The sequence below is a fragment of the Phaethon aethereus genome (genome assembly GCF_964289735.1).
Source record: "Phaethon aethereus genome assembly, chromosome: 3".
NCBI lineage: Eukaryota > Metazoa > Chordata > Aves > Phaethontiformes > Phaethontidae > Phaethon > Phaethon aethereus.
Genome location: NC_138576.1, coordinates 35,514,508 through 35,539,625, shown reverse-complemented (window position 1 = coordinate 35,539,625; position 25,118 = coordinate 35,514,508). Strand labels below are relative to the sequence as shown.

The following is a 25,118-nucleotide window of genomic DNA, read 5'->3' as shown; positions in this document are numbered from 1 at the left end:
AAGCGTGTATAATCTTAAGGTTCTTCATTTACTCAAAGGGCAGATAAAAGTTTGTAACAGTCTACAGTGCATACTCACTTCAGCAGAGATGTTCTTGGGTTATATCTTTCCATCTTGTTTATTTGTTAGTTAAAAATCAATGGGAGAATCAAACAACTATACAATATATTGTTACTTGTGTTCTCTTTTATTTTCCTAATTTTTTCTTTTACCTTTCCTCAGGAAGGTATCTGAAAGCATATTCTGACATATTTTTTGAGACGTATATGGCACAACATTGGAAAATTAATTCTAAAGGTTTTTTTTTTTTACTCTCTGAACATTAAAAACTCAGCAGCTATTTTTGTTCTTCAGTACAATGACAGTTGACCAAAAAGTCATGGTAGTCAGCCACATAAATTTTGCTTTTTATTGCCTTACTCGTTCTTCCTTGCTAAAGTGCAAGTAATTCAAGTTGTGCCAGGGGAGGTTTAGACTGGATATTAGGAAAAATTTCTTCACCAAAAGGGTTGTCAAGCATTGGAACAGGCTGCCCAGGGAAGTGGCTGAGTCACCATCCATGGAGGTACTTAAAAGTACACATGGTGCTTAGGGACATGGTTAATGTTGGACTTGGCAGTGTTAGGTTTACGGTTGCACTCGATGATCTTAAATGTCTTCTCCAAACCTAAATGGTTCTATGATTCTACAATTCTGACCAAGCATGTAGGTCATTTGTCTGCAGACATACAACTCTCATTCAATGATTTTTTTACACCATCATACCAAAAGCTGCCATCACCAGGGAAATGGCATGAGGTGATTTACCAGCAGCACCTAGAACTGGAGCTCTGGAGCTCAGCTGATCTCCTTGACACAGGGACTACACTGGTGCAAGGATTTTCCAGGAGGAAAATCTGAGCTCAGCTGGGCTGGAAGAATAGGCTGAGAAACCAAAGGAGTCTCCTCTTCCCAAAGGACATGAAGGGAGAGGATCCTTTTGAAAGCCTATTTTGCCTCTTCACTTAAGACTCTTCTGGGAAATAGGGGAAAGATCAAGACAGACAACAGTCTGTCACTTGGAGGTGGCTATTTTGAAAGGTTAATATTGCCAGCTGCTGCTCAATTGCATGATGAAGTTTTGTTGATGTGGAGCTCAGAAGTCTGATTATTTTGATTATTCCTGAGAACAGTGACACCACTACAAGTTATCATATGTGCTGGAGTATCTCAGCGAACATGGCTGAAATGTGGGGCAAAGGAGACTAAATATGGATAATCAATTGTCAGGCAGCATCAAGATATGTCAGATGGGAATGAGTGTCTGTGGCAAGAGAGGATAAACTGAGAAGTCCTGTGGGAAAAACCCCGAGGACCAGGATCCCAGCTGGAAACCATTATAGCCGATCTCTCTTACCCCATGAATTACTTTGCAAATTAGGCACCTCAGACCAAGCCCCTTATACCTCTGTATTTACACTTTTCCTAGCAAAAGGCTTCTATCAAAGTAAAAATCAGATTGCTACCGGTTTCATTATTAAGTCACTGATCACCAAAATAATCGCTGTGTTTATATTCCTAGGTTTGAAAAGATATATGCAGAATCTGTTATTTTCACAACATTTGTGCACATCATAATCCTTACAACACAAAATGCTACAGCACTGACATGCAGTCCACAATCAGATTACTACTGGGTAATCTTAGGAACAGGTATCCTAGGAAAATGACCTGTAGTGAATTTTTCTCTTTTCTGGTTCTCTGTACATCGTTTATTTCCAATGATAAACACATATATGTCACCATTGCCATTAAGCAAACCATGAATGGAACGTTATCCCAGCTGGCAGGATGAAAAAGCATCTCCCTTGAAAATGACATTTTGATTCACATTACCTTAGAAGTAAAAAAAAAAAAAAAAATTAAAAGCTAAGAGAATTCTAAGCAGTAGAAAACAGAGATTAAAGTGGGACTAGCGCTCTTGGCTGCACCTTCTCTAAAATGACAATCTTTATGACAGAAATCAAGCCATGCTTCACAGTGCAAGGAAAGGAAAACACCCTACTAGGTCATCTTGATGATTTGAACACGAAGCCAGATTTCCCACTAGCACACACTTTGCAGCCAAACTCGTTTGAATTAACAGCACTTCAACCACTCCATACCATTTTAGTTCCTCAGGGCAGGGCTGTCTCGCTGCAAATATTTTGGTGTGGAAGTTGTTAAACCTGTTTCCAGGAGTGGTGGCTTTTGAGACAAGCACTTAGTTATATACACAACCCAAGAGAGATTATTTTTTTTTTTTTAAGATAGAAAAACACCACCATGCCTATCCCACTTGTTTCCAGCGCTGCTTTATTCTAGCGCAGTTTTTGTCTTCCATGCCTTCTCCTACTTCTTAAACACACATCCTTAAAGACTATTAGCATTTTGCTCTAAATCAGCATTTCTTAAACTGCAAAACATCTATTCCATTCTGTGCACATTGCCCAGAGTATTAAGAAAACAGTGCCAAAAAGAGGTCCATATAAGTATTCTGAGATCATGAGGATGATGGATCCTTTCTGCAGTTGAGTCTTAGATGCTCAATGATGTGGATCCTGACACCTAAGAATTACTAACAATGACAGTCCAGATTTTGCTCTGCTGTGATGAACCAGTCCTGTTTGAAGTCATTTGGGTCTAACCCAACAAGTGAGATCACAGGAATTGTTCCCCCAAATTTTTTTCTTCTTCTTCGGCAATCGAAAGTCCCTGAGACGATCTGGTCTAGGTCCATTGTCTTATTTGTTTCTTACATTTACGTGCGTCACAAGTTAGAGCATCAGGAAAGACTCTGGGTGTGGCTGCAGGGCTTCGCCCTGAAAAAGCACAGTGTACAGACATTCATCTTCAGACATTCATCATCATTTACAGATTAATGTATTCCCGGGGCTACACCGCCCTCTCACGGCCCGTGTCAGAAACACTACCCCGCTTCTGCTTTGCAGCTAAATAAAATAAATTTTTATCTGGACAGGATTAAGAGAAGCCTTTCACGATCACTTTCGTGCTTTATTTTCACATGCCAGAAAAAAAAACCCCGAAACAAAATTCAGTATAAACTCCCAAACTTCTGTTCAAATCCACCAGCACAGTCTCCGGAAACTAAGCAGAGTCCCACCAATCTCACCAGCATTCACACTCTCACATCCTGATTAAATATCAGTGCGCATTTCCAAACTACTGAATATACAGCCAATTCCAAAGGTTTTAACAGCCTGATTGTGAACGAAAGTGACACTTTTTTTTAAGCAATGATATATGTAACCTCAAACTCAAATGGATCAAATGTGGAATCTGTAGCTGACCTAGCAGTAAAACATCACAGAATTCACTGTGTATACCCTGTAATATACATAAAACCGCAAAAGTTAAAAAATTCAAAGTGTAAATGTATATAATCAACCCCAGTTGATTTTGAAAGTTACTTGATAGCTGAAGCTTTTAAAAAATATAATACTGTTCAAAAATATTTTAGAAAGCCTTCATTGTGCCTGAAATATTACTACTTTTCAATATTTGATCATAAATTTCCAAATAAAGACTTCCATAAAATAGATTACAAAATGCCTTATAACTAGGAACAACTTCTGGTCAGAGATGCCTACAAAACTCAGCAACTAAAAGCCTTTCAGCAACAGGCTCCACAACAGGAAATATAAGATATCCAACTAAAATAAAAGGTGGAGACTTGAGAACCAGACTGTAATTACTCTGTCTTGAGTTTTCCTGGAACAGCTGTACTAACACCTGAACTCTTATTAAAAAGTACTACAGGATGTTTAACAGCAGCAAGCAGCCAGAACCCAATTTAAAACAGGATTCAGAGGCAGCACTTCCAGGAATCCGAACTCCATACACTTGGGAACTCATCTGTAACCACCAGAAGGCAAATGTTATTTACTGACTTAACAACACCCTTTGAAGGCAAGAGGGAAACCTGAGAAAGAAAGGCTGGACAGCTGACTATTTAACTAGAAAGCTCAGGTCATGGCATCATGATAGCTATGTCATGCAGAGATCAGCCTGGGTTTGCCATCTGAAAATGTTCCTAAAGCCCTTGAGCAGATCCATAAGCTGCGCTGGATGCCGTGTGGACCCAGGGCTAGCAGCATGAGTTAAGGATAGGTGGGCATGTCTATTAAAGATGCCAGACATATACTAAGGATTCCTTAGCAGCAAATTCAAGTTTTCAATGACCTCTGTAATCAGGAAGGGATTGGTGAATCTATGTAACTTTATACATGACACAGAAAAAACCTCCCTTGGACAGTGGAACAGCTGCAGAATAGCGAAGAATATCCAGGCAATAGCTAGGAATAGCCACTCGGAGCGATCCGGGTCAGTCACTAGCTTTCACTGAACACCAACTAAACCTCCACCACATCATCTACATAGAGACATCCACACATCTTAAACCTCAAACTGAATCTCATCCCATATGAACTTGTATTTCAGCACATAAGCTCACTTGTAACCAACAGAACCAGAAAGAATTTCCCATCAGAAAAGTTCTTTTCCTTTATCCTGTAAGGTTTCTTGCGGGTTTCATTAATCCAATGGTATGACGTGCTATCGGAAAAATAACAGCCTGTGAGACAACCCACTAGACAGACCTAGTGTAATAGCAACTATTGCAATGTTATTGTAATATTTTTAACATACTCTGCATATGATAGCCTTATCTAATGTAAGATGCTGTGTAGGCACATGCTACAGAAATAATGCATATTGCTTTGTCATTATATTCTTTTAACATAGAATTTGAAAATTAAAGCAGAGAAGGTGTGAACCATGGACGAAAAAGTCTGAAAGTAAACAACTAAGTTTCTATATGTGGGGCTTGGGGTTGCTCTTTTATTCCCACACGATAACCACTGTAACAGCCAGGTTTTTCTGGACCCCAAAGCCTACAACTTTTTTTTTTTATATATATATATAACATAGTGTTCTTTTTCTCCTGTATTTTATTTTTCAATTCAAAGACTTTAATGTCAGAAGGAAACATTTAGCCTGACCCTCTTTTATCCCAGGTTTGGTTACTCTAGCTTTCAGCTACTCCAGCAATCTGCATTATTATGATGCATCTTCCAAAAAGGCAACCATTCTTGATGCTAAATCATCAGGTAATAGAGAAGCCCTCACTCCCATTTTTTTGTTTCTTCCAGTGATTAAGAGCCTCACTGATGAAAGACATATATATGCCAAAGAGAATTTGTCTGAGTTTAATTTCTATTCGTTGGTTCATACTATGATTTTCTCTACTAGATCAAAAAGCCTTTTAAAACCTGTAACAGCACTCACAATAAATCCATTCAATAAATCCATTGAATCATTTGATCCTTTGATATACACTCAACAGATGGGACTTCTGCAGTCACCCACCACGGAGCTTTCTTCCCCAGCTCCATCCACACAGTCAGCCATTAGTTTATATCAGAAACATTCTGGGCGAGTGTCGATTGCCCAAAAAGCAATTGACCCTTCTTTGACAGACTTTACATACATTGCTGTTTTTCATTAGGATTTGTAAAATGAAAACCCTTTACAAAAATCTGTCACATCAGTAAATCCACCTTATTAACCAAATCCATAATAGCCTTGAAGTATTCAATTCTTTATCAGTGGAATCCCAAATCACCTTTGTCATTGTTTTTCTCATGCCAGATGACAGACATATAGTTTCTCACTTACACTTTTCTGTGAAGGACACGCATCTTCCAATGATCTTTTCAAATCTCCCCACACCGACATTCACTCAACTGCTCAGAACCACCATCCCTATCAAATGTTTCCATCTCTGCCACATAATTACTGTTTCCTTATGTAACTGGGCTCTGCCACTGCTGGAATTTCTTTTGTTTCTAGCGAACTTTAAAAACACTTTCATACTTCTATTAACCATCAAGTTTTCCTTGGGATCTGTACATTTCCTACAAATATGAAAGAGTTCAGACTTCCGTTTTATCTATCCCCCTAGTTCCCCTTTTCCCACTTACTAAATGCAGCGTTTCTTAAGTATTAACCATTTCCTCTGTGAATGAAAAAAAGAATCCCACTTCTGCCCAAGTTTATCTTTTTCCAAGAGAGCACTTTGTTAAATGTACCAAAAGCATTTTGCAGTACTTCCCACCTTGAACGGTCTCCACTAGCAATGGGAACAGGGAAAGATACCCCAGAATAATGAGCATTACCCCTACCCCTGGATATTCTTCATGCTGCTGAAGCACTTAAGAGGTCTATTAAGAGCTCCAAACATTCTATGCTAAAACCCTAAGTTTTAAAAATTTAATAGTAGGCAAAATTAGATGAAAATACAATAAATACAACCTTGGAAAGATGGTACCCTGGTAGATGTAACATGAAGGCCAATGCCCAGTCTTTGGCAGGAGCCAAGGTTCAAGACCCAGAGAACTGCATCAACCAGGGTAGCCAGCAGTGACACCGTGTCAGCTCCAGCCTCGGAGCTTTCTAGTGAATGGCTCTTAATGGAGGGTACTTCTGTGAATTTGTCCAGACATTTTTTTGATCCCACCTGAGTTTTCAGTATTCACCACACCCGCCAGTGCTGTGCTCTACAGTTAATTATTCTAATTATTTTGAAATTGCTCTTTACCTCCTTCACCTGGTGCCCTCTAGCTATGTATTGGAAGAGACAGTGAACAAGATATTCCTTATTTACTTTCTCCTTGTTACTCATGACTTGAGAGACATTCCCACCCTGTCATATGTTTTCCAGGCTCATTAACCTTCTGTAGTAGTACTGAACGGCTAAAATTTAGAATACTATCAACTACAGTCTACTAAGATTTCACTTCACTCATCTGTTTTCTCACAGCTGTTTCATTAGCCCAGATGAAGCTATAAGGCATTTTTCTTTCAACTGTACTTTTCCTTTTTCTTTTCTTTTTGGTTTTGTTTCAGGAGGGAGTGGCACTCATACTCAGATCCTGAAAACAGCTGCTGCAGTTCCTTCAGCAGTGTATTCCTGACTTCAGGATTACTCAAGCCTTCACAAAAAGCCCAAGCACAATTTCACAAACACTTTTTCACCTGGCAAGTGAGCTGGTGAAGGAGCCCACCACTGTCACCAGCCTTTGTTCCCACGTCTGAGACACACATCCCCACCTCCTGAAAAGCACCTATGCAGCTGTGAGTGAGGCTGTGCCATCAACCAGATCAGTGAACTGGTCTGGGTTAGGCAAAGAAAAACACAGAGATTCTGTTCCATCTGGGTCACTTCCCTGGCGCGCATTAGATCTCAGCCTCACTACAGCTGCCTCGGCGTGACTGAGAAGCTATTGACCAGCAGCGCAGGGATGGGAAGGAGCAGCCCAAGCACAGGGACAAGGGCAGGAACAACTTAAAACATTTTTGCCATCAAAGACAATAGTAATGACTCCACACCCACATGAGAATCTGTTCGAAAAATCCAGTCCTGACACTCACTTGAGCACCACCCTCACCTACCTCAGCCTACAGAAATCTATCAAGCATATAACCGGTACTGGTAAATATCACTCCCAAGTAATACATGATCACATGAGGTTTTCTGCCTTCTACCCCATCACCTCCCTCATTACAGAATGTTAAGCAGTCCTGTTTGTACTTGCTAAATGTCTCTGAACGGCCACTGCAAGCCAAGTCGGAAATGCAGTTCCCAAATTACAGGTATTTAAAGCAAGCTGAATAAACCTGACACACAGAGTTTTGAACAGCTGAACCTCCAGCTATTTTTGCAACATATTCCACAGTGTATGAGGAGTGTACAGCTTAAAGGATTGGACTGATAGAACTATTATCAATAGAAATGCGCAAACTAGATCACACCAGTTTTGTTATGCAATAGTTCTGCTTTACTATTCACCCTTTCTATTTTGCATAGTTATTTTTTCCTCACTCACTGTGAATTGCTGAAACACCCCTAAAACTAGGCAGAGATTTGTAAATAGTCTTTGATTCCACACCCCTTGAGACAGTGACTGCCTGCACAGCAGGGCACAACATATTTCTGTACATTCGCTTATAAAATAAATGTCAGGGAGTTTCACTTTAAAAAAATTACTACTCCGTAAGATCTTTCTTTTATATTAATATTTAAAACCTTCATTTTTTAAATAACATTTGTATTTTAGAATTAAAACACAGACCTTTGGATAAAATGTTGGGGTTTTTTTATCTCTCTCCTTACAAAACCATATATTATTGAAAATCTTGTGAGGTTTGCAGAGTATCTTGGGTTTGCTGTGAGGGAAGGATTTCCTCCTCTCATGGTCCATGCTTATCTCTTGTTTTGCTTCACCAAAGAAAACACAGTTTTATTCACATCTACCAGGAGAAATGAAATCTCTCTGTGATTTGGCAATGTTAATACTCACGTTCGCTTCCACTTCTATGGACCAGTCTCCTAGGGGAGGGTTCATTGATAACTGAAATTTTTTGGAAACTACGCCCAAATCACCCTCCTCCATCAACCACTGCTGAATCAATTTCTTCCGAGGGTCCTAGGAGAAAAGTCAGGCTGCATGTTAAAGGCGAGTGGTCTTGCTAGCGAGATTTAGGTAGCAATACATATGATCTTTATTTGTCACATAAAGTTGGAACATATGACAAATTCCAATGTATAACTAGGTTCCTGGGGATACTTACTCGCATATATATATTCAGAGACGCTTTGTAAGGTTTTAGGTCAGGATAGACAGTGACAATCCGAAACATCACATCTTGTCCCGGTTTATACATAGATTTATCAGTCTGGATGAATACGGAGATGCTCTTTGACATGTACATCAAGCTGGTACGGTTAGAGAAGATGCGCTGGCCATCAGCATGGCCTTCCACCAGTAATTCATAATTCCCAGAAGCACTGTTCAAAGGCAGCTAAAAAGAAAATAGCAACTCTCAATTAACTCTCCAGAATATTCTTGAGGACATTATTATTCCAAGAACATTTGACATAAAGATCTGACATATTCTTGAACTTGTCAACTTATGTAAATTCTGAAAAAGAGAAAGAGGATTTCAGGGTTTTAAAGTGTCATTTCAACAATTAGCTGAAAATACGTTAGCAGAAGCATCTTTTCAACATATTTGCATCTAATTTTCAGTCATAACCATGTTTTCAACAATGTTACCTATGTATTCATATACCATTCATAGACTCACATACACACACATTGTGCTCTCTCTTTTCTTTTCACAGTTATTTAGTGATCTCTTGCGTTTGATTTTGGGGGCTAATTTTTTTCTGACTTCGTCACTTTTTGGTAATGAATTTTCCAAAGTTAAAAGCGCTGAAGAAGCTATATGTGGGCAAGATGAGCAGGACACTAAGAAAACTTTGAACTTCCTTTTACAAGCTTTAGCTTCACGTCCCATGGGGAAGAAAAATCAAATTCAGAATGAAGATCTCATGAGGTGAGGTACTGTTTTTCAATAGAAACCTCACTGATTTTGTCTCATTTCATAATTGCAGCGCATATTGCGACTCATCTAGAAAGTAAAATAATTATTCTTCGCAAAGTATTGAGGAATAAAGGAAGAGACATTTTATATGATTAACTTATTTAGGAGAGACATTCAGTGCTGGCAGTAAACACAGACAGATATCACTGGCACGGAAATTTAGACCACGTAAGATCAGAATAACTATGCACAGGTCTCCGTCTCTCCAGTGGACAGCGGAAATCTAGAGCTTATAATTCAGATGCATCAGTCCATTCCCTCAAGTTAGGTAGGAGGAATCCCAGCCACAGGGCTCTAAAGGCTTGAAGCAGAGCTGCTATGGCACACGGGTATTTCACCTCGAGCAGAGCCTACCCAGACAGCAAATGACCCGAGGGACATCCCAGCCCAGGTGCCGCCTTCTGTACCACCATCTACTTAGGAGTGTCTCTTTGAAGAAGGAAAAGGGTTTTAACACAAAGCACAGCTGGCTCCAACAAGTAGACCTGCTAAAAAGCTTAAGAGTCACATGCTTCTCTTTGCGGTTACAACAGTAAATCTGGAGAAAAACCTCTGAAGTCAAGACAACTAAAACAGACAGGCTTGCATTTTTCAGCATAACATATGGAAATGAAGCACTCCTCTTGCACTGGTAATGAAAATTACAGCTGTTAACTCACCAGGCACACCACTTCAAAAGTATCCTACCAAGCTCTATAATGAAAGACTGTCGTGCTGTCAAAACTCATTTTAAGAGCGCACAGTGAAGTAACGGAAATTCCCAAACAGGGAAAAAATGTCACAGGGTGACAAATGAGCAGATGCAAATGTCTGCATCGAATACGCTTCCTTCTCTGTGTGATTACCTATAAAGAGGAATCAGCTACAATTTCATCCCTCTCTGTTGACTTTCCGTTTTTAAAAACAAGCTGGGGGGGCAGAATCAGGAAGGGGAAAAATAAACAGGCTCTCTTTTTCACCCATGAGCACGCGTATGATGACACAGGAAGTAGAGAATCCCCCTTTAAAATCTGGACTTATGTAACTAAATATTAGGTGCAAAGCTCCACACTGAAATAGATTGTGCATCTTCTTCAGCTGACGGGTTTTGTATACACGTTGCCAAGAACATATGATTCACAGATTTCAACACTCTCCAACTTCCATGCCAAGCATTCTTGAATATATTAAATAGGAGGAACAGCATTAGTTACTACATCTGTCGAATATTACCTCAAAATTAATTAATTTACAAATATTACCATTTATTAAAGAAGGTGTATTCCCTAAAAAGCAGACAGGATTCCTACAAGAAGTCCAGGAAACATTATAAACATTCAAAATCAAAATGGGGGGGGAAATAGCTTCTTTGTCTCATTATAGCAGTGAATTGTGTTTTTACAGCATTATTTTAACACACTTGCAAGGACTGTCTTTGATTTTTTCTTTAAAAGTCTGTAAATGCCATTTAGAGACCTCATGTATTTTTCTATATCTTCTTCCTGTCACAAATAGTGATAGATAGCATGGGTTGCTCCCTTGTTCTTTATACTTTTTATATTTCAAAAGATTTTTCCTTCCTGCAACATGGTGGCAAAACTGCCTGTGGTACCTTTCTTGATGTAAAAGTCAGAGGCAGTGAAGTCTGCATTGCCACGGCAGTGGATTAGGACAGCTGAGGTGCAAAGTAACCCATCTTCTGGTTCACACATCCGTGCTAACAGAAACGGTACTAATACAACACTTAGAGAAGGTCACTGCTACAATAATGGTAACTACTTACCTCAGCCCCACCAACTCCTTCTCTAAATGGTTGTTTCTCAACCCAAATATGAGCAAGGGAGCTTTAGAAACTTGCTGTCAAAATATTTTATCTTAGTTGATACATCCCATAAGTGAATGGTATTACTATCCCCATTTTGGCACTCCTAATGTGAGAGAAAAAGGCCATCTCACATATTCTGCTGACCACACCAGCCACCGTCACGAGCACCTCAGACAAGGAAGCTACTGTTTCCTCTGGAAAAGATGACGGCTGAAACCAGAAACTCATTACCCACCTTCTCCTACCAGCCAACTACACTTTGGGCAAAACATAAGTGGCTACACAAATGAAAAAAAACATCTTACTATTAAAGAATGAGTCAGTTTTCATTGCTTTAGATAGTGGCGAGAGAGGGAGGAATTTACCTCGCCTAGTTTCAGCTGCTTGAACTCTTTAAGACCTGGCCAGATTATATTAAGGAATTTGTTAATTTTTTTTTTTTTTTTTAACTGAATTTTCTATGTTTGCTAATTTACAGTTTGTACAGATGCATTTCAACCTAGTAGTCTTCATAATGTTGAGCTGCTCATTGTCATTGATTATCCATCTATCAAACATTTCCAGGTTATTTGAGATGAGAATTTAAACCCACTGGATTTAGGGATACTCAAGACTTCAGATGTTTAAAAAAAATAAAGCCTTTGCTAAAACTTTTTTCCTGACACAAATACATAACTCTTTAAATTGGGTTTTCAAGATCAACATCCAGGATTATAAATTCAGGATTCATACTCAACACACAATTCCACATTATACATTTTTGTTGACTAGTTAGCTTATTATGTATTTCCACTGAACATGCATTTCCAAATCCTTAAGATGACTGTGTATACATTTTTATGTTAATATTTCTCAATTATTGCTTTACACAATTCTTTCAGCTTGAATTAGCCCTCATGGTGTGTCTGAAATAGAGATGTAGTTATCAGCCATTCAAAAAAACCACAAAGCAAAGTTCAAGTTTTATGAGAGCTTGTGCTGATGCTGGAAGTCAGCTCCCAAATTCTGTAATGACTTGTAACAAGCTGCAGAGTGCTTGATCTGAAAACTCCTTGGCTTATTGGTCAGTAAATACACTCATCTGAGAATGTGAAAATAGCTAGGATCACATACAAAATACATCATCTCATCAACACCAACTGATGAAAAGTTACAGTGAGTCAACATTTTCTGAGCAAGGAGGAAAGAAATACTTACAACTGGAAGAACAAGAGTCCCAAAGGAATCTGAATAAAAAAAGAAGAAATACCACACTGTCAGAAACCTTATAAAAAACTTACATCAGCATTACCAGGTTAATTAGAAGAGCAGCGCTCCTCCCCCAGTCCCACACTGCCCATAATACTCATTGGACAACCAAATTCCCTGGATGCAGCTACTCTGGACTTCAAGGCACATGGACCGTTCAGCCAACACACATGCAATGGCTGCGACCAGCTTGGCCGGCATGCACACGCTTATTGGCCACCTGACTGCTGCCAAACACCGTCTGGACATGAAACTAGAAAATATACAGCCTGGAGCAACTGCTGCATCAGTCGGTATTGACATACTGTGCTTATACTTCATTCAGCCCCTCACTCCTCGCATTTATTTCTCCCAAGTCCTGTGAAGGCCACCGTCAGCTGATGAGATAAACAGCTCACCTCCACAGACACATGAAGGAGCACAAAGGAAGGACAGCAGGTGGGGGAACGCCAATAACACCCAGCCCCATCCCATCACACACCCATCGCCACAAGCCCAGAGCCACACCAGCCGGGGGGAACCCCAATAACCCAGAGACACAATCACCCACCATCAGGCTACCAGATTCAGCAACTCCCTAACGATCACTACCATCCCAAAACTGCTAAAAGAACCAGCCAGAGCAGAACAGCCCAGAAAAACCGAAATGCAGTGCTCCACTTAAATAATGGTCTGAGGGGACCAACAGTGTCCCAGCTGGGATGTACCTGAACACGGAGGGTACGGTTTGACACTGCTGGCCTTGAGAATAACTCCCCTCTCAGCTACCGCTGCCCTAAGACCAAAGCATCCCTCCGCTTCTGCAAAGAAGTTGATTCTGCAACTCCTTCACGTATAAGAGAAACCCAGGATATTTTGTATTTATCTCCTCTGCAGTTTAGTAGATGGCTACTTTTTGTAGTGATTTTTATCAAGAGTAACAACTTTTCTAGAAGGAGTAAAAAAAACCCAAAAACTTCAAACTACACATTATTACAGAAAGTCAAAACAGTAAAAAACTGCCTTAATCCTGGCCATTCGCTCTGACAGTAACCTCCTAGCTGGTGGTTTCACCTCTATGAAACAAAGGCAGCAGCGTGACAGTATGTCTGTGCCAACCTATTACCTCTACGACAACCTAAAGCTGCTTCTTCACTGGGCACCGACCCTCAGTCTCCTCTTCACCAGATACATCCACTCCACCCCTTCCTCCCTTACGTGGTTGATGGAGGATGTGCGATACCTTTTGCGGGGCTGGAAAAGTATGAACCCCAGTCTACAGCAACATTACTTCTCTGTCTGGTGGCAGCTGACGTGCATGTTCTCCAGTTCAACATTTTCCTTTACATCCACATAGACTGAAACATCTTTACAATCTATTCAGTCCTCTACTCCACCCAAGTTATTCCTTACCATTGATTCTGCAGCTCAGATGAAGGCTAAATTTTTCAAAACCATGCACAGGATTTACCACCCTTAAGCAAACGAGCACCCAGGATAAACCATCCTCACTGCATTACATCACCATGGGAATAAGTAACCAACATATTAATGTATGTAGGTTAATATAACTTATTATTTTAACTGTTTTAGATAATGTGGCCTCAAATATTTTTAGAATCCAAATAAATGTTCTGTTAAGTTCCTGGATATCATTACATCATAGAGCCATAAATCCCACAACTTTTAGTTTAATTATGTAATGTATTTTAGAATAGCATGGCATAGCACAGCATAGCACTATTTCAATTGGAAGGGACCTACAACAATCATCTAGTCCCACTGCCTGACCACTTCAGGGCTGACCAAAAGTTAAAGCATGTTATTAAGGGCATTGTCCAAATGCCTCTTAAACACTGACAGGCTTGGGACATCGACCACCTCTCTAGGAAGCCTGGTCCAGTGTTTCACCACCCTCTTGGTAAAGAAATGCTTCCTAACATCAAGTCTGAACCTCCCGTGATGCAGCTTTGAACCATTCCTATGTGTCCTATCAGTGGATACCAGGGAGAAGATCTCAGCAGCTCCCTCTCCATTTCCCCTCCTCAGGAAGCTGTAGAGAGCAAAGAGGTCGCCTCTTAGACTCCTTTTCTCCAAACTAGACAAGCCCAAAGTCCATAGCTGCTCCTCACAGGACATTCCTTCCAGACCTTTCACCAGCTTTGTTGCCCTCCTCTGGATGCATTCAAGGACCTTCGAATTTTTCCTAAGCGTGGGGCCCAAGACTGCACACAGTACTCCAGATGAGGCCACACCAACACATCCAGCATGTACCATCTATTCAAATTACAACATGGGTTAAACCAAATGACTCGCATCCTGCAAATGAAGTCTGTGGGTAGCACACTCCAGTACTTCATTCTGGTATTCAAAAGCTTAACAGGGATGGGTGGCATCAGGCGCTAGGCAACACAGTTCTTTCCACAACATGTTTATGCTACTGTTAAAGCCACAATTTTTTTCCTATCAAACCTCTCCCTTCTTCACTCAAGAAGCAGCCCATGCAGTCATTGACTCTGAGCAACCCCACCAGCCTTTGAGGTTTTCCAGCCAAAACAGGCAAAATACATAATTATTTTTCTCAGTAGCCAGCAGAGAGGGCACCCTGCCCCATTGCATGGTGGCAGGGAGTCCCACGCTTGGCCAAATTTGTTTGGCACATCAAGCAAAGGATGACTACCAGCTACAGGAGAGGAAACACAGCCCTGCAGAGTACCTGATTTGTAGGCAACATAAACACCTCCGGACTCACGGATACATTTCTTTCCAACATCTACCCAAACAACTCCATGCCCAATCACACTAAAAGAGACATCATTTTAGCTATAGGAAACTTATGTCTTCCTAATGCAGGAGAGACAGAGTTACTCTTAACTAGCAAGAATGGTTTTTTTAAGGGATTATGATATTTCACTGGTAAAGGAGGCTGGATGTAGGGTAACTAGCAACAACAGAGATGGTATAAAGCTACCTTCTGAAATTTCTCTCAGTTGTGTACTAAAAGCCTAACCCTTCTCTAGTTCCCATCCCTCTGTGAAATAAGGCTGTGCTAAAGCTGGGTTTTGTACGACCACAACCCATGACATTGTGTCACCAGAAAAGAAAAAAAACCTTTGTCACTGCTGATAATCAGTTATAAACAAGGAACAGGAACTTAGTTTTACCTACGACATGTGTCTGAGTAGACACACATATGGTAAGTATGGCTACACTAGCTTTACTCTATCCAACACAGCTAATAATAGCAACGGCGATAGCAGTGACTTCAGTACATTGGGAGACACCAAGCACAAATCTGATATTCATACCATAGCCCACACCATGGGGTTTCTATTTCCATCTTTACCCATGCCAATGCAAACACACAGTAGACACGCACCGCAAGGGCAGAGCACCGAAGGGGACCGCTAAGCATCGCCCTGCACAGCACCTAACAGCTTTTAAAGCGACTTTTCACGCAATGGGGCAGGTACTTCGCAGCTTTCTCATCTGAGCAGCACCTGACCTATTTTGAGAACAACAAGCATGCAAAAGACAGAAATCTTAAGGTAGAGATACTGGGTTTCTTCCATGTTCCCAGGCCTGGGAGACCTAACATCAGGTCTGAGTCAGATGCAGAGGGGGAAGCAGCTGGGGAGGAGGGAGAGTTGCTTCTTCTTTGTGCAACTTTACCAGGGAAGATTATGGAGTCGTTGGTCTTACCGGGGAAGATTATGGAGCGGTTGGTCTTGACATCTTGGGCATCTGCAGGACACCTAAGGGATCAGGCCCAACCAGCATGGGTTCATGAAAGGCAGCTCCTGCTTGACCAACCTGATCTCCTTCTATGACCAGGTGACCCGCCTAGTGGATGAGGGAAAGGCTGTGGATGTTGTCTACCTGGACTTTAGGAAAGCCTTTGACAGCGTCTCCCACAGCATTCTCCTGGAGAAACTGGCGGCTCGTGGCTTGGACAGGTTTACTCTCTGCTGGGTGAGGAACTGGCTGGATGGCCGAGCCCAGAGAGTTGTGGTGAACGGCGTTAAATCCGGCTGGCGGCCGGTCACAAGCGGTGTTCCCCAGGGCTCGGTTCTGGGGCCGGTCTTGTTCAATATCTTTATAGATGATCTGGATGAGGGAATCAAGTGCTCCCTCAGTAAGTTTGCAAATGACACCACACTGGGTGGGAGTGTTGATCTGCTGGAGGGTAGGAGGGCTCTGCAGAGGGATCTGGACAGGCTGGATCGATGGGCAGAGGACAACCATATGAGGTTTAATAAGGCCAAGTGCAGGGTCCTGCACTTCAGCCACAACAACCCCATGCAACGCTACAGGCTTGGGGAGGAGTGGCTGGAGAGCAGCCCGGCGGAAAGGGACCTGGGGGTGCTGGTTGACAGCCGGCTGAACATGAGCCAGCAGTGTGCCCAGGTGGCCAAGAAGGCCAACAGCATCCTGGCCTGTATTAGAAATAGTGTGGCCAGCAGGAGTAGGGAAGTGATTGTGCCCCTGTACTCGGCACTGGTGAGGCCGCAGCTTGAATCCTGTGTTCAGTTTTGGGCCCCTCACTACAAGAAGGATGCTGAGGTGCTGGAGCGTGTCCAGAGAAGGGCAACAAAGCTGGTGGGGGGGCTGGAGCACAAGTCTTATGAGGAGCGGCTGAGGGAACTGGGGTTGTTTAGTCTGGAGAAGAGGAGACTGAGGGGAGACCTTCTTGCTCTCTACAACTACCTGAAAGGGGGTTGTGGTGACGAGGGTGTTGGTCTCTTCTCCCAACTAACTAGTGATACGACAAGAGGAAATGGCCTCAAGTTGCACCAGGGGAGGTTTAGATTGGATATTAGGAAAAATTTCTTCACCGAGAGAGTGGTCAGGCATTGGAACAGGCTGCCCAGGGAGGTGGTGGAGTCGCCATCTCTGGAAGTGTTTAAAAAACGTGTGGATGTGGCGCTTCAGGACATGGTTTAGGGGACACGGTGGCGCTTAATGGTTGGACTTGATGATCTTGAAGGTCCTTTCCAACCCTAGTGATTCTGTGATTCTGTAACTCGGAAAGCATTTACCTTCTGAAGCGGTGTTAGGGAGCTACAGCCTGCCTGGCTGCCTTGATAAAGCCCAGAGCGCCGGCTCATTCCCAGCCAGTGAAAAATCATAAAAGAGGCTCCGGGGCATGAGGTAATCTTCCAATTCATGTCACTATGTAATTATTTTGTTAGGAACTGAGCAGCCTGGGCAGATCCGAAACTCTTCGGCGTTGCAGTGAATTTCCCTGTCGTGCAAGATTTTCCCATGTTCTCGGAGGCTACCGAGCTGCAATCGATCCCCTGGAGCTCTGCTCAGCTACGCCCTTCAAACGTGCTCAACCGAGGGCCGTAGGCAAAATATTTCCTTTATGCCAGTGCTGAATTCCTGAAATTCACCACATTTTTCTGTCCACCTGATGAATTAAAGTTACATTTAATCAGACAGCAATCTCAGGTTTATAAGGAGTTAACCATGGTCCAACAGCTAGCGCATGGCAGGGCTCTGCTGGAAGCTCTGCTATCATACAGCTGGACACTTCTGCCCACGTGCTGTGTGTAACGCTTCCGCATGATTCACACATGACATCGGTCCAGTCCACTGTCCCCAGAAATGGCATCAGCTGTCACCCTCTCCTTCGGCACATCCCCGCAAGGGATCCCTTCAGCGGTTAAATAACTAACTCCAGGCAGTAAGAGCAGGTTTATAGAGGAGCCCAGAACCGCTACACCACCTGCACCAGGTGTCACAGACCACGAAATCCATCCTCCTGAGTCGTCACGTCTGCTCTCCGCAGCAGCGGGCTAACTGGCACGACTGCAACGGGCCACAGAGGGGCAAGACCGGGTGAGAGCCTGGGTCCCTGCTACTGCAAGGGATTAAAGAAAACCCCCAGCTGGGAGCCATGCCCTAGCTGCAAGGGGAGGCGGGAAAAATTCAGTGGACCATTCCAGACTAATCTTGAGGAAAGTTAAAAAACAAGCGACCAAAAAAATCCCTGCAGAAGTCACATGATCCGTCAAGAAAAAAATATCCTTCCTCATCACTCGCAAAATCATTTCTCTCACAGAATTCTTGAAGCTTGTACTGTCTTCATTCAATAAATACTGCATTGAGGAAATACATGGGAATACCATGAAAACAAACACCACGTTGTCCTGCATCCTTTTCCTCAGAATCCTTGGCATTTAGGACAGTCCAGCAGACTGTCCAAAGACAGTGTGGTAGTGACATGTCACCAGAAGAGACAGCAGTGGGAAATTAAGTCATCTTTTAATATACCTTGCCACCATGCCATTTTTTGGAGGTCTAAGAGTCTTGTTATCTGCAAGCAAATAGGAAAAAATTCTACAGAGCCAAACACATGCATCTTTTTTTAGACTTATGGAGACCTGCACAAGTGATGGCATCTTACATTCTTCCCATTGCATGGGCCTGACCCAAACCCAGAAACTTATAATACCCCTTCTTGAACTGATGCCACCAGCACTAGGACTAGATGTAAATGTTTCAGCTTCCACTCCCCAGAAAGGACAGAGGTTCCAGAAAAATGACTGCATGGCTTGGCACAGTGAACTAGAGCTTGTGCCAATATAAATCAGTACAACAGCACTTCAATCCCTAACTAATTTACAAAAACCCAGGCCTTGACTCTATATTCTAGCTCATGCGGCAGGTACTGCTACAAACAGACTTTCTCACTTAACCTTTTCTACCTACGTCCTCGTTCCTTCTTAGTCCTGTGTGAGAACAGAAAAATGTAACTGGAATCACTTCAGATTGACTTACTGAAATGATGCCACGTCTTTCTTCTGGCAGCTGTGTTCACATACCCATGCTTAGGAAATGTTTACAGAAAAGCATTTTCTTTGCAGTGGTAAATGGAACTTTTTCTACTGCAGAGTCTGTTTCAAAAACTCATTTGAACATCAGAGAAATAAAAAATAATGTTCTTCAATGTCCTTCCAGATTTTTCTTCCTATCCAAAATACATACTATTTTTGTGTTTAAAAAAAAAAAAAATCATAAATACCAAGACCTAAACTGCTCAGAGAGTGAAAAGTATCTTTTCTTCATAAAAGACCTGAAAATCTGTTGAGTTCACAGCTTTCTTTAAATGTGTTATACTCCTCATCTATTATCCTAAAATTAGCACCCAAATTAGCACTGATTAGTTATGCAAGTAGCCCAAAATACACAGTGTGAACCGCTGCTCTTAAGTTATGGCTAAATTTGGGCCAGACAACAGAAGGAGGGGCAATGCAGCACTCAAACACATGAAATAGGGATATACAGGCTGACATCCAAAGCCAAATGCAGCCAACGTGCCTGTAGCAAAGAGGTACATACCTGCTCCATAAAGCCTGCTGAACCTTTCCTGCCTTCCAGCACCACCTACGCTTCCCTCCGCAGCCACTCATTACCCTACTCCCCATTTCCACTGCCCCTTATCCTTTTCAGTCCTTTTTGCAATTTTGGAGGCTTAAAAGCACTCAGAAATTATAAAGAGAGAGAGAGGCAGGGTAGCAGCACTGCCTATGAAAAAAGGTGTAAAAGGACAGGAGGAATAATCTGAACTAGACCAGAATTTATCACCTGAGGGTCCAGTCAAGAGACAACGCAACATGGCTCTAGAGCACAGGAGAAAGGCAACATGAACAGATGTTTTCATGATTTCACTTTTTACCAAACTCTGCAGTCACTCACAAGTTCTAGCTTCAGTCTGCAATGCAGAGTGTAGGGGTATTTTCCTGAGAACCAGGACAATTCATGACAAAAAACCCTTCTCCAGCTAAACCCAAAGGGTTTTCCCCAATCTGCTTTTACTCCACGATCAGAAGAGTGGTGGGAACCCAACCATAGAAAGCACAACCAGAAATACTTATGGCCAGGACAGAATATATACAGATTTACCAGAAGGTATGAAGAAAAGGGATGCTCTCCTTTCTCTCCTCTGTCCCCTCACCATGGCATTCCCTGTGTCTTGCTACTTCACATGGCAAAGGAGTCGTGGTACCTCCCTGCTTGTCCCTTTTACCACCTCAGCCCTTCTCTCACCATCACTGCTGGGTCCGCCCCCGAGTAAAACCAGCATCTCCCACCCCCTCAGACAGACAGACAGACAGACACTGTCAATGCTGGGTGACCCTTCCCTTGCCCTGCCACAGCCACAATCCCTTCCAAAAGCAAGAACCACGTTTCCTGCAGACTGGCCCTTCTAATTTCTTTTTAGACTTAGGTCATAATTCAGACATTTCATTCTCCACTCGGTCTTCTAAAGTAAAACAACCAGCTCTGTGGATTATACTATTATTACCACTTTCAGCTGAGTGGTCATAGAGCGGCCAGTTGCAAGGACACAATACTTAAAAGGCTCTGTGGTTTATCTGAGACACTGCATGCCGGGTAGGAAAACAAGACAGTTTCATATTTCTAAAACTAAATCATCTCTTTAATCAGAGATTTTTTGACAGTTATCCAGCAGCTACCATCCCAGACACTTAAACACAAGTACAGGCTCTTTTCCACTCTTTCCCCAAGACCAGCCTCTAAGAGCCATCCACAGACTTTTTGTCATGCCCATGACATTATCACTGCCTACCACACCCAAACAACTCTAGTTCCATAAATTATAAATTTATAGCTGCTAGCAAGACAAGTTTTGAATACTATAGAGAAAACTGTCTTGACATCAGATCCAGCCTATGACACTTAGACAGACAATTCAGAATAATCTCACACTTAAGCCTTTTACACAACTAAATGGGAAATTAATTTCATTCACTTAGTTTTCCCTTGGTGACTATACACAAAAACACAAATTCACAGGCATCTGCACATCCTGCTTTCAAGGCACTATTGGCCACTGTTATTATCCATTCTGATGGCCCTGAAACAAATACAGACAAAGCCACTATTACTGCAATTTAAAGCAGCTGCAGTTTTTATTCTGACCTAAAACATATGGAAATCACACTAGGACAAAATGTGGCTAAACCCATCTATGCCAGAGATTTGGCAGTATTAATACCACCCTCATCGCATCAGTTGTTGCAACTGGAGCAGAATTCCAAAGTCAAGTCACCTCTCAAACTTATTCACTGCAAATAAAACACTCAGGAACTATGTAAGTTTCCTCTTAGAGGGAGTGAAAGAAGAAGGTTTGTTTTCATATCGGTTTCCTTCCATTTTCTATAATGCATTCAGAGTCTGTGATGACAAAGCCACATAACTTTTCGGAGACCACAAAATGATTTAGATATATAAACATATTACCAGAGACTTCTTTCATCAGTAAATAAAGGCAATATAATTCCCTAACCATACAAAATAAGCACCTGGGCCTCACAGCTGCACCTCCAGAAGCTGGAGAAGCGGGGGAGAAGGAGTCTGTCACTCTGGCCACGTTTTCTACACACTTATTTGGACTGCAGCGAATCTAGGTGAACCAGCACCATCTCTTGCCATCTGCTATTCAACCTCTGCAGATAGGATCTCAACTCTGCCTTCACAAACAGGTAGTCAGGGACAGCAGAGCACGGGAAGCAGCAATGATGCCAATGCAGAGAGTCACAGGAGTCTCATGAAAAGAGAAGTCACCTGCATATGACTGTAGACCCATGAATTTCCCAACTGCTTCCTCCCTCTGCAGGTATTTCCATAAACCTCAACACTTCAGCTTGGATCTGTTTCTAATTAGAGACCACTAAGGACATCACACTAGATCCATCTGGAGATCCACTGTTAGCTCCCACTCCTTTCTCTTTGAAGCTACCTTTTTATGTACCTGAAGGGTAATAACCAGGTGCATAGCACACTTCTCCTGATACTTAACCCAAATTCCTCCCATCTCTCCTCAAACGCTTTCCAGAATGTAGAAGAGACTCCCAGGGTCAAACCAAAAGTCTGTTTAGCCCAAGGTCCCATCTCCAGCAACAGTAAAGGACAGATATCTGAATAGCCTAAAAACAGAACAAGTACACCGTGACGCTTCCTTGGGTACTTCGCCCAGCCTACACAACCTGAGGCTTGGGGCTTGAAAAGCCAAACTTAGTGTCTTTATACTGGACCAGCCCTTGACAGACTTTGGTCTCATGAATTTGTGCAATCACATTTTCCATCCACATCACCTGGGACACAGAGCTCCACAATTTATTTTCATCTCATGTGAAGGCCCACCTTCTTCTGTCTGGTTTGAACTTGTCTCCTGAAAGATCTCCAATCTTTCCCTCTGCTCTCCCTGGAATTTCTCCAGTTGGTTCACAGCATCCATGAGAAGTGCCCCAAATCAGGCACAGCATTCCCCAGGATGCCTAATTAGAGCTGTGAAGATTACTAGAATACTTTCTCATAGTTTACAGAAAATATTTATGTGTATACACTTGAGTACAGTGTTTGCCTTCTTTTTTGAGCACTACAGTACTACTTAAAAGCTTTCACTTTTTGTTACCTTTAAACCATCACCCATTCCACACACACACCCCCTTTTCTGCAGGACTACTACCTCACCTTGTTCCTCATCCAGTAAATGCACGCTCTTTTATTCCTCAGCAAGAGCAGAACTACACAGTTGCCCAAGTGAATTACACTCTAGTTTTTCCCGTAATCATTTCCTATGTAGCCAAAATGAGTTCAAAATCTAATCCTTCCTCTCACCATCCTTGCCACCCCTTCACTAATCTAAAAAAACCACATTCTCTCTTTTTCATCCATGTCAGTCATACTGAACAATACAGTTGCAGGGCAAACCATTTCCAGTTTGAGAGTGAACCACTTAGACCTACTTTGTGAATATTATTTTCCATCCAGCCACAAACATACTTAATAAGAGTTCCACGTTGTCCCCACTTCCCCAGCTGGCTTTGTCAGACTGCCACGACAGACTATCAAAAGCCTTACTAAAGTAAAATATTACAATATCCTGCTTCTTCTCCACCTACAACCCCTGCCAGCTCATGGTGGAACACATTTTATTTGCAGGTTTTCAATCTTCCAGAATCTCTCTCTCCACTCATGCTCTCAAAACTTCCCTAGCAGTTTTAGAATTATTTCAATCAATTCCCTAAATGTTCTGCAGGCAATTTTAACAGGCCTGACCATCTGCTTTATCAAAATACTCTTTAAACTGCTCTTTAAACTGTCCCTCCCCTTTTATTGCCTTAATTTCCAACCCTTTCCCAGAGCAGTTAGTTGATCATCTTAGTGAAGGCTGAACACTTACTGCCTCTCAGCATCGCTGACCGATGCCCTTCTCATCACAGCAAGTAGCAAGCCACATCCTTTGCTAGCTTTCCTGCTACCAAAACGATATTTAAAAATCCTGCCTTATTATCCTTCACATTCTTTCCTACTCATGGTTCGGCCTTTCCAGTTTTGTCCTTTCTTACCCATGCTGCTCCTTTAAGTTCAACCTTTGTAATCTGGTTTGATTTTTAGTTTATACACACTGATTTCCTTTTTTCTGTTGTTTTTTTGGCCAGTGATAAGATCGTCTTTAGTTACTTTATTTCTTAGCCTTCTGCTATGTTAGGGTAATGTGTACTTATCCCTTTAATATGAATCCCTCATGAGCTTTCTCCATTTGCTTCCCTTCCTTCTTGTTTCTGATAGTACCTTACCTCCCAATTCCTGTTGCTTATTGGCATCACATCCCCCCCCCCAAATTCACAGCCTTTACTTTGTTTTTCTCTCTCCTCCCTCTCCTAAAAGCTGTAAAGCCCCTCCAGTTCACAGTAGCAACAGGGAACCCCACACTGGTGCATGTATTCCCTCCTCTGTAAGAGCTGCCCCACTGCCACCACTTCTGCTCTGAGTGAATTATCTCACCCTTCTCAAGGTACCGGGAAACAGCCTGTAGTGCTCTATCTGCCACACTCTCCTTGGCTGGATATCGGTGAAGAACACGGTGACCAGAATGGCCTCGTCTGTGAGCATATAAGCCTTGAGCCACAGGACTCTTTCCCTCAAATCTCAAGGAGCATCCAATTAATAAGATAAAGCTCAAATTCCGGATGGGATTGCTACTTCCATTTTTCTGCAAACTACTTAACAGGCCTGTTAGCAGGATGGATTCAAGAACTGGCACAGAAACCTGGGGTTTTTTTCTTATGTGTACTCCAGCAATACGAAAGCCCAGAAGAGAACATCCTCTTCTCTACTAGCTCCCTTATCTCTGGACCCAACTCCAACACCTCCTTGGCCAAAATCTTTCCTTCATTCTTATTTTGCATAGGTTATCTGCATGTGCTGACTATTTGACAGCTTATTTTTCATGAGGCACAGTTCACGTATGTTTGGAGGTAGAGGTTATGGATGCAAAATCATAGGACTCTTGCTCTCCTGCTGTTTGGCTTTTTAGGCATTGATGCAGATTTAGGCAGAAAGGAGCTGTCCCGCTAAACTGTCATCAAAACCCTTCACCCCACAGATTTTCAGCATCGATTTTGTAGTCACCAATGAGTCAGTCATTTTATTCTGAAACAAGGTACAGAGGCAACTCAAGTTTAACAAAAGGGACTGGCGTACTTAGGCCATTCATTCCCATTTAGCTGTTACTTTACAACTTACTCTTCCTAGTGTTTTTCACTGTTTCACACACTAACGT

General features: G+C 42.2%; 1 protein-coding gene across 1 annotated transcript in view; it reads right to left on the bottom strand.

Moving 5' to 3' along the window:
• CD109 (CD109 molecule) overlaps positions 1–25,118 on the bottom strand; it is a gene marked incomplete at its 3' end in the record, with an annotated part of 79,807 nt that overhangs the window by 49,014 nt on the left and 5,675 nt on the right. The window contains exons 3-5 of the mRNA XM_081997591.1: positions 12,488–12,516; positions 8,671–8,901; positions 8,400–8,525 (exon numbers count right to left, since the gene is read on the bottom strand). Coding sequence (XP_081853717.1) covers positions 8,400–8,525; positions 8,671–8,901; positions 12,488–12,516 — 386 coding nt within the window. The remainder of the gene's footprint in view (positions 1–8,399; positions 8,526–8,670; positions 8,902–12,487; positions 12,517–25,118) is intronic.